Below are 18,683 nucleotides of genomic sequence, written 5' to 3'. Positions count from 1 at the left end.
CTGTCAAAGCTAGCAGTGCATCTGTTCTGTATCTCACTTAGATGGATGTGGATCCAGTTTGAGGTTCTTGATCATTCAGAACATAAACCATAGGCCATTCTGACACTTGTGTTTGCCCTGAGAGTTTGATACAATTGGTGAAGTTGTTGGAAACCCTGATCCCTGGTCAGTGTGTCAATGTTACTTCCTGTTTCATGTTTGGTCATGCTAGGAAAAAGGATGTTATGGTCAGTGGAGGAGAAGGAATAAAGAAAAGTATGTGCAACCCTTGACCTTCGCACCTACATGGGCTTCTTCTCCAAGAAGCACACAATTGTACTGAATGTCTTTGTACACTCTAGCATTACAATTTCCCTTCACTAGAACTAAGAAACTCAAACACTGTTCCAGCATGACGATGCCCCTGTGTGCAAAACGAACTCCATGAAGACGTGGTGTGTGAAGGTTCAAAGAAGGTAATCCTTACCAAAAAGTGTTATCCTTAACCCCTCGAGTGTTAGTACCAAAGTAAAAGAATAAAACAGCAAATGGATGAACCCAATGGAGTGCTGACCATTTTACACACCTGCGATTATATTCTCAGCCCACGTAGAAATCTAGCCCTTTCCAAATCTATTTCCTTTCCATTCGCACATTTCAGAGAGTGGACAGTCTCAGAGTGTCCAGCGTGTGGCTGCGTGGACCGGCCAGATGGAGGCCATGGAGAAAAGTCCTACACACAGACCAGGCTGTAAAGTCTCCCAGCTGTTTCCACTGCCCTCTTAATGACATCCTTCATTTCAGTATTATCAGAGTTTTGTCCATGGTGTGCTCATTAAATACGGCCGTTAGACCCTGCATCACCACAGTTATCCCAGCGTTCTCTGATTAAATCTGTAATATTCACTGATCCAGCTGACCCATGAGGATGTACAGATGGTGTTATGTTCATCTTTTACTGAATAATGGTGAAGAGTTTAATCATAATATACATTTTCTATTCAGTAACTAACTTCCTTAACTTCTGGATTCGCTAGCACATATTTATGTAAATAGTAAGATCATTTTTCTATAACAGCAGAATGTCAGAGTGTTTTATTCCTTTTATACTACAGCAATTGTCAAACTACAAATAATGCCAAAACTGTAGCCTAGTATTTGAAACATTCTCTAAAGACTGCGACATCGGGAGCATCTGTTGAAGTGATAGAACCATCTGGAAATCCACACGTACATTACTTTAATGAGGTTTTTTTCCTTTGATGTTTTTCTTTGATGTTTCTTTCTCACCCCCCCCCCACCACCACCACCACCACCCAACCAAAGTGTCTCTCTGATTATTCTCCATAATGAACACATCTTCTTCCTCTTATTTAGGGCAAAGTCAAGAGGCCTGAGGTGCGAGGAGCTCCATTCTTCAGGGAATTTGTCCATTTTCCATGATGAATGCACTTTTTTTTATATTTGTGACACGTAATCGCTGTTAAAAGGCCATCAGTGTGAATCATGGAGCGCGTGGGCAATCAGTGCACTCAGGAGAGCACCTGCTGCTGCCACTCGTACCTCTCAGTGCAGTTAAATAACGAGCCACTAGTCATCTGCGTACCTTGTGTTTTAAAGGTCCAAACAAGAAATGATTGCTGGGAATGTAATCAGACAATCCTGTGACTAATAGCACAGGGGGCAGCGGTGTGATCACTTAACCCTTGTGCGTCCTTATGGACATTTTTGTCTTTTTCATTTTTTTACATTTTTTTTTATCATTTTGTCTGTGTTAATGTAAACCACATACATTTTGCAAAAGGTGTGTATTTTTATGGTAATTTTAATATTTCACCCTCATTTGCTTTCATGAATCTATTTTAAACTAAATACACAATATAGTTACCCTCAGGACATTAAGGACAAAAACGTCCCCATTGAAACCCATTCAAACTGCAATATTTAATCCCCGTGACGTTTAAGCATAAAATCATGCGCTCTGTGTTAATCGGCTTTTATTTTGTTCACAAGGTTTCAGAACATTGAATTGTTTTTTTTCTTTTTTGAAATGTGTAATGTTTTCTCAGCTTTAGACTCTGGGGAAAATCCACGCTTTTGCTTTTTTCCGAACATATTGTTGTCCTCTATGGACCTGTGTGTAACTTTTTATACTTGACGCACAAGGGTTAAATTGATGGAGGTGATAAAGGTGTTATTGGAGGTGATGGAGAGAATCGGCGGTGCTTTTAATGGTAACAAATCCGTGTGATAAATATGAAAATGTTTTCTCTTTCATGTCACGAGACGTTGAAAGCTGGACTCACTCATTACAGACCATCTCACGACAGCGGAAAACCATCTACAGTTTTGACATGGTCTTCTGTAGTGGGAGCTCATCCGCATCAAGGTTCGACGTGTCGAGATGCTTTTCTGCTCACCACAGATGAAAAGAGTGGTTATCGGAGTTACTTCCTGTCAGAGCTGCTCTTATCAACAAGGTATTTTCACCTGCAGAAACGGATGTTTTTTGTTTTCGCGCTGTTCTTTGTAAACTCTAGAGAAGAGAGATTTTCGAGTGCGAAAATCCCAGGAGATCAGCGGTTTCTGAAGTTCTCAAACCCATCAGCAACCACGCCACGCTCGAAGGGATCATTTTTCCCCATTCTGATGTTTGATGTGAGCATAACTGAAGCTCTCCACCTGTACCTGCATGACTTTATGCATCGCGCTTCTGCCACGTGATTGGCTGATTGGATAACGGCATAAATGTCTCTAATAAAGTGGACAGCATTGTCAAATTACTGTGGTCTAAGAGGAATAACACATTTTGGGACGTGGCGTTATAGGAAAATTATCAACTTTTTCAAGTCTGCTTCATCACACCACACCATCACTGATTATTTTACCATAACAGCACCACACGATGGTTTATTCCTTACATCATCACAAATAAATGAATACAGATTAGATTAGCAATTCAATCTGTGTGGAATTTATTAATGCGACTCTTAGTAGGCAGTAAAGCTGTTAAACCTGTACATAAATCATTCATGAACAGTGTCCGTGTTAAAGTCAATCATAAATATGTAGTGCGTTTAACGGGTTTGATCAGAGTGAAGAAGATTTCAAGCTTTTCTGATTAGATTAGATTTAATTAGATTAGATCAGGTCATTTAAATATTTTTTTTTATTTTATTTTAAAGCCAGCATACAGTATAATCTGTTTCTGACAGCGTGGGTGTTTATTATTTCACTTTATTTTCTTTTTCATTACACGCCTATTCCTTTGTATTTCATCTCTTTCTCCACCTCTCGTAACTTCAAACCACATCATATTTCAGACGAATGCTGAATCCGATATACAACACACTGGAAATTATCTCACGTTCGCGTTTCAGAGTGTGTGAGTGTATAAGACAGATGACATCCGAGCCTTGAGAGGGTTCAGGGTAATAACGCTGAGAGAAGCTCTACACATCTTATAAGCCACCAAAGCCAAGAGCAGCGCTATTGCCTTCTTTATTTTCTGTGTGATGTGGAGGTGGAGGTCTTTGAAGTGTGACTGATGAAAAACATGATATGAACAACTGAAAGGAGAGCGGGGAAAAAAATCACTTCTTCGATGGAAAAAAAAAAAAAAAAGAAGCCAAGACTTGCTATAGGAGTTATTCTCGGTAGGCAGATCACTGGCAATAAAATGTATTGAAAATAAATAAAAGAAGAAGAAAGACAGAAACTTCGCCTGTGTATATTTCTGCTGTGGGAATCGATCTGTTTCACTTGAACACAGGTGTGAAGATAGAGGTAGAAATCAGGTCTATTTCTTATACCACAAATGAACTCTGGATTCTGATTGGTCAGAAGCCGTTGATCCAGTTTCCAATCACAGCTTTTATTATTTTTATTTATAATGAATGCGCTCACTCTAATACGTTATTGTTTCTATAGTAACAGCTCGTTCACAGCGACTTGTGAATGAGAGACAAATGTTCCAGATGAACAGATTTAAAAAATTTAAATGGTTGGTATGTAAAGAGACGTTTCTGTAACGTTGATGGAAGGAGTCTCCAGTGTCGGCGCTTTGTAACCGTCAGAGGAGTTTACACTGTGAGAATGGGGATTCGTTTGTTTCACAGACTATAAATGTAGCTAAAAACAGATTTTAAAAATATGACGTCATTTCGTTGATAAATGTAAATAGTAATAATCGGCAAATTGCTGTGAAAAACATGCTGTTATAGGAAATGAATCAACTTCAGAGTGGTGACAGTAACTCTGCTTCATCACAGTAAAACAGCACCACACACCACAGTGTTGTTTTATATATATATATATATATATATATATATATATATATATATATATATATATATATAATGTGTATAGCAAATGAAACCCGATTACTTTAAAACATAAACAAAACACATAAAGCTGACAGGCTGAAAATAATTACAGTCCACCGAGATGTGTTCGTTCACTTCCATAAAAAAAATCTTATGAAAAAACTTTCCACTTGCAGTATTCAGTGCCTTTTCTCCAAATAAATACGCTTTTTTGTTTTGTTTTCTGGTGTTCTTATCACGTCCCATTAAACTGATGTTTCATTTCCTGCCGGCTCTGTTCTGTTCCTCGGTTGTGCTTATTGCCCCTGTGTTGTGTTCAATCTCCCATACACGTCATAAATAAAGCTGCAAACCCCCAAACCCACGGGCCTTTTCCTTAGCATTAGCGATGATAAACTATCTGCATTATGGCCGTTTGTGGATCACGCAGTGTCCTCGAGGACGTGCTGGAATGACATTATTGTCATCTTTATTTACAACCGTAACGTTTTTTCCCCCTGCTCCGGCGTTCGGCGTCCGATCGCCCGCCGAGTAAACAACAGCCACATAACGAGCCTCTGCTGGGACATAACGCATGATAACGACAGGAAGTCATGCTTTGTTCTGAGAAATCTGTACGGATCGTAATGTGTGCGCTCGTTTCAGCGATACAACTTTTCCAGTGGAATTGTTTATGGAATTAAAGGAGAAAGTTGGAGCGTGCCGAGCCCTGCGGCTCATTACTGACGCTGAGGAATGGTACTGCTTTTTAATGGCTTTTCACACTTTCACGGGAAAGGAAAGTCATAAAGCCGCTGAAGCCTCGTCTCCGCAGCTCCCCAGAACACACGGTTAGAAAACGCTTAGAATGAATTTGTGAGCAGTTTGAAATGATTCGAACAGCTTTCCGACTCACAGCAATGATTCCAAAACGCATTATGTCAAGTGTCTATATATAAACTAAGGAATTTAACCATCCGTGTCATGCAGTTAGAGGAAAATAATCACATTGTGATGAACTGGAGTTACTGTTACCACCCTGAAGATGATTATTTTCCAATTAACAGCACTGTTTTATTCCTCTTATACCACAGCAAATTGCCATATACTACTTATCCATGTATAGCTACTAATAAAGCTAGCTGGCGATATATTATTAGATTATGCTAACCACTTTTTAGCCTCAGCTAGCTTTCTGGTTAACCAACACATGGGACTGAGCAGCACACTTTGTTTTTTCAAAGAACCGTTTGATGGATCTTGAGTAATGTTTCTGTATTAGAAATTGTTCCAAATAGAGCCCTTTTTGAAAGCGAGGAACCCTTGAAGAATCCTTTTTAAAGGGTGTATGGGTAAGTGTGCAGTACAAGCTCCAAATTTCTGGTCATTATATGGATAAATAAATGTTCTTAGCCTCCTAATAGGTTCTACTTGGATCTCTATCTGATAGGAAAACACTTCAACATAGAACCTTTAAGGATTTTCTCCAGAACGTTCCAAATTTCTCCAAAACCTCCTAACAAGTTAGGATATGTGAAGAAAAGAATTTCACTGTGCTGTAATGCATGTGACAAATAAAGGCTTCTTCTTCTAAGACATGGATTTAGTTGACAAATCAAGGAGAAACAGGACCAGTTATTGTCACCAAAAGCATGTATTTCTTTTACATCGGAGATTGCGTTATTATTATTGTCTGCTTTATTGTTCTGGAGCAAGCATCCACTCTTCTCAGCAGTAGGTGGACTTTCTTCACCTCTATCCACATTTTCTGGCCTGGAGATTCATTAATGTGTTTTTCTCACCAAACTGACCTCTCAGATGAAACCTGAAGACCCCCGTTGTGCACGTGGAGGACGGGTTCAGTGTACAGGGGGAGCCCAATTTAAAGTAGTGGGTCAGTGAGTCCATGACTGAGGGAGGCAGCGCGGTTATTACAGCAGGGGTGAAAGGAGTACGTCCTGTCTCTGAGTGTGCTTTATTGCTCTTCTGTGAGTCTGAGAACCTCGAGTTCGGCCTTCCACACAACTAGGATCCAAACTTCAGAAAGAAAGAGCACACCTTAAGTTCATGTGTTTTGTTTATAATTTCTGCTGTTAAAGAAAAGAAACTTCACTGTACCTCCTAACAACCCTTAATACGTTTAAAATGACATGAGTACTGAAGAGTCCACCATTTCTTTAAGGCACAGCTCTTTTCTTTGTCTTGCTCCATAGCTAGCGTCTGGATGAGGAGGACCTCATATGCTTTTGTGGGTGCTGCTGGGTTTCAGACCACACTTCTCCATGCTTGATCATTCTCGTCAGTTCCAAACCCTCAGGGTGTTTTCAAATTGCTTGGTCCACGTCTTTTCAGGTGCTGACTCACTGTGTAGGCCATGGCCTCCCGAAAGGTCTGTATGGTAGCCGGATAGAGTTCATTTTGCACACGTGGCTGAACCATTGCAACCTTTGTCTCTGGATTTCCTCCTCAACAGTGCGTCACTGTTCAAATCTGCTTTCATTTTCAAAGAGACCTCCCAGGATTCATTGCAAATATTGCATCTTTAGGACCTAAAACCTTTTCATACTTGACTTGAGCAGCCTTTAGGTCTCCAATCCATACAGCACTACTGGCATGGATAGAGTACTGCATCTTAATCTTGATGGAAACGTTGCTTTTCTTCTTCATGTACCATTTATGCAAGGTGAAGGCTGATCCTAATGTAAATCTCTTGTGTGGATGGTGCTTTCTTCTCACCCTCAGAGATTAGATACTATTTGCAGGCATTAGAGTTACAGAAATGCTGACAATGATTTTATATTACTGAATGCCTTGGATTTTACTGAATGCCTGCGCACTGGATGTAAAGCAGAGGAATACATTTATTCATTTCATTCATTTAGCAGACGACAAGATACGGTGTAAGATTCGCCATTACGTTTACACACAAGTGAAATTCGTCATTAAATACAGTAATATCAGAATAGTATGTATAATGTCAGAAGAGGAGCACACTTCTGCAGAACATTTGACCATGTTTGGACTAACAGTTTGGACTAACAGTTTGGACTAACAGTTTGGACCAGTCCCACCCATTCCCACAGATGGTTTGACCAATCCAGGCCACACAATCAGAAATGTGACCCGCCCCGTTCCTACACTCTTGACAGATGCTCTTGATCAATGCTGCCCATTCCTGCAGTTATTATTTCAGATTCTTCCTGCTTGAAATATTTTCTAATGAACTCAGTTGGGTCTATTTCTCAAAATATAAACAAATTAGTCATTTAAACCTCAGCAGGTCTGACCAGGATAAAGCGCTTACTGAAGATGGATAAATGAACATGGTGAACAAGTCACGTTTTAGATATGATTGGTCAAAACCAGAAAAACTGTAAATGAGGAACTAGGGAAAACGGGAAACTAGGAAAAATCAATGGTACCTATATAGTGCTTTTTTAACCTTAGTGGTTCTACAAAGCACTTTACACTGTGTCTCATTCACCCATTCACACACACACACACACACACACACACCAATAGCAGCAGAGCTGCCATGCAAAGTGCTAGCCTGCCATTGGGAGCAACTTGGGGTTCAGTGGCTTGCCCAAGGACCCTTTGGCATGCGGAGTCGAACCTCCAACCCTACAATTAGTGGACAACCCTCTCTACCACAGATCCTCAGCCGCCCATGTGATTATCATGACTATTTACAAAAGGTACAGGGAAACAGGCTATGTTTGGGATAGTGGGATGATCAAAGGTCTTAAACAGGAAACAATAAACAGAGAAGACCAATCAGCAAAGAGAAACAGGAGAACTAAATAAATATAGTATATATAATAATATATAAAAAAATAACCAAATAAAAAGAGAAAAAGGGTCAGACGGTGTGGGATGTTAATAACACTATCAAACCAAAACATCCATCCATCCATCCATCCATCCATCCATCTTCTATACCGCTTTATCCTTTTCAGAGTCACAGGGAACCTGGAGCCTATCCCAGGGAGCATCGAGCACAAGGCAGGGTACACCCTGGACAGGGTGCCAATCCATCAGAGGGCACACATACACATACACATTCACACACCCATTCATACACTACGGACACTTTGGACATGCCAATCAGCCTACCATGCATGTCTTTGGACTGGGGGAGGAAACTGGAGTTCCGGGAGGAAACCCTGCAGCACGGGGAATTGAATCCCGACCCTGGAGGTGTGAAGCAAACGTGCTAAGCCACCGTGCGCCCCAAACATTACAGTCATTTATATTGCACACAGAAAACTTGTCATGGTAGCACCAAAGGGGTGCTGAACTAGACTTCCCATCAGCCCCAGCATGTCACATGTCTTTAATCACTCGCACCTGTGTCTCGTTTCACCCCTACCTGCCCCGTTATATAAGTTCCTGTGTTTCAGCATCTCATTGTCAAGCGCTTGTTGTTGTCATGTTGCTGTGTGTATCATAGTCTCGGTAATAGTGTGCGTATGTTTGCCCTGTATCTTCGTTTAGGTTTATGGTTCTTGTGTTCACCGCTTTATTGTTGTTTAGCACTTTATCTAATAAATTATCTGCACTTGCATCCGTCTGCTCTACAAATCCCTGATAAAACGAATAAAAACGGTAGAATGAAGAGGAGTACTTTTACTTTTAAAAGTTTTATAGTGGCCTACTTCCAACATGTCCGTTTTTATTTCCTCACGCTGCCATGTCCTGAAGCAAATCAGCCGATCAATTCAGCCTCCTTTATTTATGCTGGAGAAGTTTGATGGACAGTTAATATTTCTGACCTGTCCAGGGAAACCTTGTCAGTGGTGTTGATAGAAACCAGAGATGCAGTAAGATGTCAATCTTTCGGAATCTATTTACACCCTTGTTCTTGACCGAAAGGTTTTGAAACACTACCACGTGCACTCTGAAACCAGTTCCTTGTGAACGCACCAATCAGAATGACCTACACTTCAGCTGCCATGAATAAATTAATTCCGATCACATGCTATATTCCTGTATGTAACTATAAAAACATTTTCAAAAACAACACGTAGTCTCATCATAACGAGTCTTTATGTGTCACATATACACTACAGCACATATACACTACAGCACACTTCTTTGGGAAAACTTACACAGAAAAGTCAGTCATTAATTCATGTAATGTCAGTTAGTGGATAATGTTAATTTAGTACTTTGTTTGCTGGGACGGTGCATTGATTTTTATTCATGTTTACTGCTGATAACAGACCCCATATTTGTAAAAAGGTATTTATATGTGTAAAAAGAAGTCATTCAGTAGTCTGACAGCATTACTCCATCATTCAGTACTTTATACCACAGCACTGCTGAATTCTTTCTTCTGATTGGTCAGAAGGTGTCGATTCGTTTTCTATAGCAGCAGCTCTGACAGTACTGCAGTTAGTAAAGTCAGAGTAAAGTGCTGAGGACGGATGAGCACGACCCCGAAGTTTGTAGTGCACTTAAAAGGATTATAGCAGCTAGCACAGAAGCTAATCCTATTAAAGCAGAACACATGGAGAACCCCTTGTTCCCTCTGCTCCCTCTTTGAATGCTGAATGTTTAACGACTCTGGAATTAATTAAGGTCAGATATTCTGACCGTGACGCTGCAAGAGACTGCTCCTCTCAGCTAATAGCATGCTAATGAGGACAACGGTGCTTTTCCATGGGGTGAGAAGTCATCAAAACCTTGCTGAGGCATGATAAACTTTGATCCTTTGTGTTTTGACAGCCTTCTGAAAGTACATTATTCATTTGTACCTTTTACACCTAATTGGATCGACTTTCGCCTTCAGAGGTCTTTGACCATGGATGCTACTTTTGATTTCTCTCGCTGTGCTGATGTGGACTTGTGGTCGGGGTGTAAATGTCTGAGCACCGGGTGGTCAAAATGGATGTCTCTGATCTGTCCATCACTTTGATTGACAGGTAGCTGTGGTTAACTTGACTGAATTGAGCTACTGTGAGCCTCTGAGAGATGTTCACTATTAGGAGACAGCGGTAGGACGAGAGCTTGCTGTTGTGCTTGTGTCTACTGGAAAAGTAGCAAATTGGTTTTGAAGTATATGTCTGGCATCCTGGGTATATGTCTGTTTTTAACAGAACATAAATACTATGTTTTCTCAAGGTGTAAACATTTAATTCCAATCCCACTGAAAGACATCCACCACGACATTCATAACCTCATCTACTGATGGAAAAACAACATTACTAACATGTTCCTTGGATAGCATTACTGTAGGACTACAATTGCTAACAGTCTCCATCAAGTCTCCATCATTGTACAGTTAATAACTTCAGTTTGATACAGGAGACATTACTTTAAAACTCAAATGAATTCAGAAATGACTCTGTTTACACAATTAGCACTTTTTGACTCTATAGTACAGTTATGGAAGAGAAATGATTTATAACCGCACTATCCGGTGTTACCAAGATGAGTCTGGTTCCTCTCAAGGATTCTTCCTCATATCGTCTCAGGGAGTGTTTTCCTCACCACCGTCGCTCATTAGGGTTACATTCACACATTTAAACTTTATATCCTGAATTTATAGATTTCTGTAAAGCTTCTTTGCTACAACGTCCATTATTAAGCACTACACAAATAAAACGGAATTGAATTAACATGGGAAATGAGTTCTCATTTTGATTATCAGCATCATCTTCATCAGCGTCCGTCCATCATAGCTCGTCGAGTTTAAACCCGCCACTGATCTCTGTTCACGCTAGCATCGATGGAGAGAATAATCACGGACCGAAGAACTCATTCACATCTCACTTCTGTTCTGTTGGGGAAACGATTTGTTTTGAAAGTTTTATTCGAGCACTGAAACATGTTGAAACTTTGTGCTGTCGTCTGTACAGAGTGTGTAAGCACTCTTCTCTTTTCTGATGATAACGAGAGAGAAGGAGGACGGTGGACGTTTTGAAAACCTCTATCTGATGACACACTTAAGACAAATGTACACATCTGTAGGCAGACTGCTGCATTTGTTAAACTGGATCGTTATACAATGTCGTTTTGGTGAAATACTGTACTGTACCATTATTGCCAGGAAAAGTCCATTTCAGTTTGATTTTTTGGTCATTTTTCAATAATTTTTGTTTTTTACTGTATACTCCCCATGTCGGGTTCGAAAGACTTTTGATCTTATATTATCAAGAAACAGACTACACCAAGATCAATCACACCAGAGCTGAATCCTGGATTATGTTTGTGAGAATATATGAATAATAACATTTATTAAAGTGATATGAGTAATTTTACGGTGATGCAACTCATACTTCATGCTTAATATATTACTCCTAAGAGTTTTACAACTCATTTCTGCGTCCAGCTTTTAACTGGGAGAATCTTTTTAAATGTAATTCCCTGCTCTGGATTATTTACCCAGTGCATTTGTGAATCTGTGCAGTTTCATAATCGACTTCATTCTGTATGAAGCATTAAGGCCAATGAACTCATCCATAGGGCTCGGGATAATGAGTAAGATGATTATCTTGATCATTTTGTTCGACGTTCATAATGATTATTCAACCAGAATGTTGAACGGGGAGCTCGTGATTTAACGCACCACAGCTGATAAACACTAGCATTAGCCAACCTCACTAATATCACACATCAGAGACATATTATTATTACGCATATATTATTATTAATCCTGGAATATCCATGTAATTATAGTCATTTTTTAAAAGCTTCAGTGTGTCTATTCAGTTTAGACCCTTTTTATGTGCCTTTACATATAGGTATGTGTGAATGTAAATGACCAATCTGTCAACAATATAAGATGATCACGCTATTTCATTCTGCTTAGGTGGAAGGTTTGGTACATACTCAATGCAGCAAATGTTATTTTAATGAAGTTTTATTTTGTAACAATTACAAAAATAAAAATGGAGTACTCTGGTCGGGGTGGAACATTCTAAAATAAATAAATAAATAAATAAACCAATAAAAAAAAAAAAATCAAACTAGCTTTTATTATTAAGTTACTCTGGCAGTTTGGACCATGCTACACTGGAGGCTATAGACTTCCATTTCTTGTTCATCACATTAGCCTTGTAGCTCCAGTGCAAAACTAAAGAAACAAAAGTCACACACCAAACATGTCTTGACTACATTTGGTGTAAATATCTTTTACACTGTAATGTGATGTGTGAAATGTGAGGCTCGGTACCGTTTTAACTGATTTTGATACTTTCCCATCACCACCATGTCAGATTTAACTCAAAGATTTAATTAATAAGATGCAAAAGGTGAGTACGGTGTTGAGTTTCTGAGAAAAGCACTATTATTAAGGTTTTATTGTGGCACTTGTCCAAATGTCCAACACGTTCTAACCTCCGCAGGAAAAAATAATGAATCTGAATTATTATAATAAATCAGAAGCCTTAAATATTGATGCTCCATCATTACGTACAGATGGTTCCATACACAGAAGAAAGTAGAAAGCATGATAAACTCCACAGCCGTGTGCCAGGATTTGAGAATTTTACCCCTTCGAGAAAAGAGCGTTTTGATGTTGACATGTTCGCAGAGCAACACTGCCATCTAGGAGACGTGTTCAGGAGGCACCATCTGAGTTCAACTACTGAAGTGGTGTTAATGAGTCATCTTCAATCTCTTCACTCATATGAGGATCTTCATCAGCTCTACTAGACAGTGGGACAGCAAGGAGTTTCCCAGCTGCTGGATTTCTCGAGTCCACACTACAGCTGGGTGACGGGACGATATAATGTTCATCTTGTGATAAATGATGTGGCAGTACATTTTACTGAGGCATTGTGGGTATTACGGTACCTTTTTATACTAGCTGATTTTATGTTTGAGTTTTAGAATTGTAAAATTGAACTTGTTTACCTTTTCATTTCTGTGCTGATTTACTATTATACATTTTGGACTTTAAAATAAATTGTTGCTTTGTTCAAGGGCCCAACAGTGGCAGTTTGGCAGTGCTGGGGCTTGAACCCCTGACCTTCTGATCAGTAACCCAAAGCCTTAACCACCAAGTCAACACTGCCCCAAAATATGGTGCATCTTAGCCCAGATCTGTGAAAATTGCAGTAATTGTGAAAAAAAATGGCAATCTCCTCCGAATATTGTGCAGTTTCATTGATTTTGCATTAATTTCTGCAAAATTTGCTAAATTGTGTTTATCATGATATCCGCACCATTTAAAGCAGAGAAACTGTTAGATTTTAAAATGTAATTTGAGAATAATTTCATAGTATTCATGCATTTATTAAATTTATGAGGAAAAACTCACCATCACACGATCAAGACTGCATGTTACGTGACTTTATCTGGTCTGTGGTGGATTTTGTTTACAGGGTTAAAGGTCATGATAACTGCATTGCAGATCTCATAGGTTTTTTTTATATTATTATGGGTTTCATTTCTTTATTGGTTTTATTTGTCTACTCAGCATTCCTCTTTGACTCCACCCACACATGATCATGTGTTACCTCAGTGGTTTTATGTATGGTCATTTTGTCTTTGAATACGTTTAGGATGATTTGTTCTGAAAAATGCACTTGCGCAGATGCTTTAAGTTAACAACTGAATGTAAATGAGTGACGTCATTGGGTTTTTTGTGTCGGGACTTAGCGAAGCTGCAGCCCTGGCAGCTGCCACTAGGGGACGCTGCAGCTCCTCACTTCTTGTGCCTACGTACTGACAGCCCTGACATCCATGTCCTACCTAACTTTCATAAATGAGTCGTGAATCATGGATTCCACCTCGCCTGTCAGCACACTGAACTCAGGCTGGCATACTGTATGTGAATGACTTGCTCTCTCTCTTACACTCTCATACAGAGTTTGATGCATTAGCTCTTGGCCTGCGATACCACACAGTGCGTCCAGCTGCTCCAGAGGCTCATGTGGGACGTCAGGACAGTGTAGAGCTTTAAGAACAGCTGGAGCAAACTTCCCAAAATGCGCAGTGGAGCACAGAACAATTGGACACGTCTTATCATGCAGCCGGTCAGCCACGGATTTGGCCACAGCAGTGTGAGTGTCCATTACGTAGCCTGTTTTGGAGTGTACTTCCTGAATCGTAGTCAGACAGTCGTCCTCTGAGCACCACCCTGCTTGCACGTCCTGACGTATCGTCCGTAATAAATCCTCCGACACAGTAAAGCACTGCTCTTTCTCAAGGCTTACAAACAAGTCGCGGACGAGCTTACCGTCCCCGTGGGACGCATAATGCAAAAACCGTTCGAGATTTGAAGACTTTAGAATGTCAATAGCAGGAGAATTTGATAGCATGAGCTTCCTGCCTCGGAGATCGTACTGACCAGTACAGATAAAATCAGAGACTACACAGTTATGATTAGAGGCACATATGATGTTCCTTATTGGGACGCCCAGTTGTTTAGCATAGACTGCAGACATGGTGTTTCCAAAGTTTCCAGTTGGGATGCACACGTCAATGGGTTGCCCGAATTTCACCACACCGTCTCTCATGAGGTCCAGGTATGCAGAGGAGTGGTAGACCACCTGTGGAAGCAGCCGTGCCCAGTTGATGGAGTTAGCTGTGCTAAGAACAGTGGCATACTCCACTGCAAAGTGGCCAGCCAGCCTTGAGTCGCCGAACATCCTCTTGATGGTCCTCTGGCAGAAGTCAAAGTCAGAGAAGATGCTGACAGACCTGGTGTTGTCCCCCTTGAATCCAGTCATCTGCAGTTTCTGTATGACACTAACGCCTTGCTCAGGGAAAAACACCAACACACCAATGCGCTGCCTATCGCTTTCTCTGAGGTTCCTGAACCCACTAAGAACTGCACTTCCTGTGTCCCCAGATGTGGCCACAAGGATCAAGTAGTTGCACATCTGCGGAAGGCAGTGAGCAAAGAGCTGTGGCATTAACTGAAGTGCCAGGTCTTTAAAAGAAGCAGTGGGACCGTGGAAGAGCTCCAGAATGTACTGATCCTCAGCAAGATGCTTAACAGGTGCCACTGATTTGCTGGCAAAGTTCTGCCCATAGGCTCGGTTAACCATCGAGCGAAGTTCTGATGGAGCGATATCCAGTGGATGTATGCACTTCTCAAGTATGACCAAAGCACGTTCAGGATAAGACATATCCGCTAATCTTATCCATTCAGAAGGTTCCAGTTTTGGGAATCCTTTATTAGGTACATAAAGCCCACCATCGGGAGCTAATCCCTCCACGACAACATCACTGAAGAACTTCACATCACTGTTTGACGCAAGTCTCTGGCTTCGGGTGGAGATGTAGGTCTCTGATTCAGAGTCCTGATATTTATGTAGAACCCTGATAACTTTCTCCGCTACTTCTCCTACAGTGTCCCCCCTTCCACAAAACACCCTGGCATCCAACCACTTTTCATAAAACTGCTTTCGGTACTTTAAGATCTCCCTCAAGGAAATGCCAGCACCCTGACCTACAATTCTGTTCACCTTCATTCTGCACAGCCTCTCCACAATGTCTTCAGTGTCCACGTCCAAATAGAGAGCGATTCCTGAGCGCTTCAGGTGCCGCATGGCGTCCGAGTGGAGAGGGTTCGAGCCCGAAAGCGAGATCACACATCCAGAGGCTGAGAAGCTGCATACAGCTCGACCCTCTTCATCGATAAAACGTTCACCTCCGACTTGCGCCAGCTTCTCTGCTACTGTCATCCCCCATGTCTTTTCCAGAACATCATCGTCTATATCGATTACAGGCTTCCTGAGTCTGTGGGACAAAATCCGTCCCACTGACGTCTTCCCAGCACCAGGAGGACCCATGAGGAGAATATTCCTCTCCTGAAAACTCTTTGTAGACAGACATGATGTTAGCATGTCCAAAGAGGCGTGAGCAGAAGTATTGGAGATTCGATGGTACCTCAGTTTTTCCGTTTTGGACAATAAACGAAACAAGCGTCTAGTCATCATCTTTTTAGGAAAAGGATCTAAGGAGGAAAAAAAATCAATAAAGTTATAAACAGTGGCATTAATTATTAATTAGGAATATAAAGTAGATCAGGCTTCAGGTGTGGCTTTAAAATATATTTAATGCAATACAAACAAAGCATGTAGGAGACATATGTATTTACATGTTAGCTGTAAAACAGTGACACCTGCTGGAAGCTTGGTTTATTTCAGTTAAGAAATATGGTGGCATTTCATGGATGGGAGCATTTTCGTGTTCTCCTTTCTGAGCTTGGCCGCACTACAGCCAATCAGATGCTTTTATTTAGAAAGGTGTTGTTAATTTTGTGGTTCTGATAAGGGAAAATAGTGAATAGAAATGTTAATAACGAACAGAAAATCTGTCTGGTTCTGTGATTATATGGTCACACGAGGTATAGAGCTGTAATGTACTGGCTTAAAGGATTAAAAACTGGGGAGAAAATTGGGAAAATTGCATCTTTGAATGTGACGTGAGGCACTAGGGGGGATTAATCACTAATTATATTTTCATTAAATTGCCTTTTTTTCCATAAAGTAATAAGAGCTCTGTACCTGACACTGTGCCTTTCTTTCTTTCTTTTTTTCGGTGTTGTGTGTTTCTGCAAAAAAAACATCTAGCACTAAACACTCTCAGAAAAAGGGTACTGAATTGTTCCTTCCCTTGCCACTGAAGTGGTACTCTTTATCTTTTCTACCTTTAATATGTATCTTTACCAGGAAACGTGTACACAGTGTCCCTAAGGTGCATAATTGGATTGTAATTACCTTTTAGAGTAAAGCTTTAAAGATACACTGCATGCACCTTTCTAGGTAAAAGATGTATATTAAAGGGACTATCCTTGAGGGCACATCCTTGAGGGTTACTCCACGTGATCTCAGCTGCATCCGAATGCATCGAGCGTCTTGCTTATTCATCTAAACTCAGCTCAGCTCGTGTGTGTGTGTGTGTGTGTGCGTGTGCCATCCTTCGACCCAATCATGAACTCAGAGATTATTATTATTATTATTATTATTATTATTATTATTATTATAATAGCACGGTCACAATCTGTGAACATTTTATTCCCTTTGAATTCCTGACACGAGTTCAGTTCTAGAGGAGTTCTACAGCTTTCCACTGTGTGACAAACTATTACACGCAAACACTGATCAAAACAATAACTAAATGTACTGTTACAATTCCATACTGACTCTTTTCTTTTCTCCTTAAGGTTTTATATGGAAAAATAAAGGCTTACATATCCGTAAAAGTTTATCATTTAGAATTTGCAGTGTAACGACGATACAACGGAACGTATAAGGAAAGACTAACTGAAATATTTACATGTCTTTACAATATCATTAGGTTATTTTTTTCTTTTTTTACAAATATTTCAGTTTCTATATACAATCAGACTACTCTAGCTCTAAAATATATAAATAAAAATATCACTGTCTAGATTTCAACCATATTAAAATGGTATATTGTGCAGGATTATCAGCTATTGCGTTTTTTATTTCCTTAAAATCGGCACGGTGACGAAATGTTCATATAGTTTGAGCTTTAGTGCATCAAACAAGGCAAAATGAATACAATACAGTGTATGTACCATCATATACGCACTCTTACTCATAATAATAATAATAATAATAATAATAATAATAACAACAACTGTCTCTTAGCTTCACTCTACTGAATATAAGTAAAGCAGAGGGTTAAATTACTCTGAAATAGCCCTTTATTTAACTTCAGCAAGGGTGCCAATACAACAAAATGTTATTAATGCTCTTATAATAAATAAATAATAGTTGTATCAGTGTTACAAACGCGCGCGCGCACACACACACACACACACACACACTTTTGGGCTTTAAATGAATCCAGATTTAAGTTAATCAAATATTCATTCACAAACTAAATGAAATAATTATGATGTATTTAAACGGTAAATAAACAACAAACATAAATCTGCATTAAAACACACATCTGAAGGTCAGACGCTAAATAAAGTGCACTGGATGTAAAGTAAAATAAAACAGCAATCTAATGTTTAATGTAATTAACTATAAAAACGTGTTAATGGTTTAATAAGTGTGTTTAGACTTACAGCGCTGACACGTGCACTGACTCCGTGCGCGTTCTGTAAACACACGGTCACGTGTTACGGCATCAGGAAGTGGCCACGTGATACCGGAAGTTAACGCAAACACGACGGTTGTGTGTAATACTTATTATTATTATTATTATTATTATTATTATTATTATTATTATTACTATAAAAAATAATTAGAGTTATGTTTCAATTTATTTTTTGAAAGACGTTCATTTTATAATAAACCAATATATATATATATATAAATATAAATAGATAAATATATAAATATATATAAATATATATATATATAAATTTTGCTTGTATCTTTCTCATTTGTAAGTCGCTTTGGATAAAAGCGTCTGCTAAGTGAATAAATGTAAATGTAAATGTAAATAGATTTTATGTGCAAG

At 39.6% G+C, this 18,683-nt stretch overlaps 1 protein-coding gene across 3 annotated transcripts; it reads right to left on the bottom strand.

The window, feature by feature from the left end:
* Nucleotides 1-11,483: 11,483 nt before the first annotated feature.
* On the bottom strand, nucleotides 11,484-18,330 carry LOC128605720 (threonine synthase-like 1). 3 transcript variants are annotated; one of them, XM_053621464.1, is made up of 2 exons: nucleotides 18,286-18,330; nucleotides 11,484-16,197 (listed from the first exon to the last, which is right to left on the bottom strand). In XM_053621464.1, exon 2 carries the CDS (start codon nucleotides 16,178-16,180, stop codon nucleotides 13,982-13,984), a length of 2,199 nt encoding a protein of 732 aa, XP_053477439.1. In that variant the 5' UTR covers nucleotides 16,181-16,197; nucleotides 18,286-18,330; the 3' UTR covers nucleotides 11,484-13,981. The 3 variants fall into 3 exon arrangements, with proteins under 3 accessions (XP_053477439.1, XP_053477523.1, XP_053477602.1); XM_053621548.1 differs by lacking the exon at nucleotides 18,286-18,330 and adding an exon at nucleotides 16,342-16,813; XM_053621627.1 differs by lacking the exon at nucleotides 18,286-18,330 and adding an exon at nucleotides 16,751-16,797.
* Nucleotides 18,331-18,683: the final 353 nt, after the last annotated feature.

This window comes from Ictalurus furcatus, chromosome 1, assembly GCF_023375685.1.
Source record: "Ictalurus furcatus strain D&B chromosome 1, Billie_1.0, whole genome shotgun sequence".
NCBI classification, from domain to species: Eukaryota; Metazoa; Chordata; class Actinopteri; order Siluriformes; family Ictaluridae; genus Ictalurus; species Ictalurus furcatus.
This window is presented reverse-complemented; position numbering and strand designations above follow the sequence as displayed.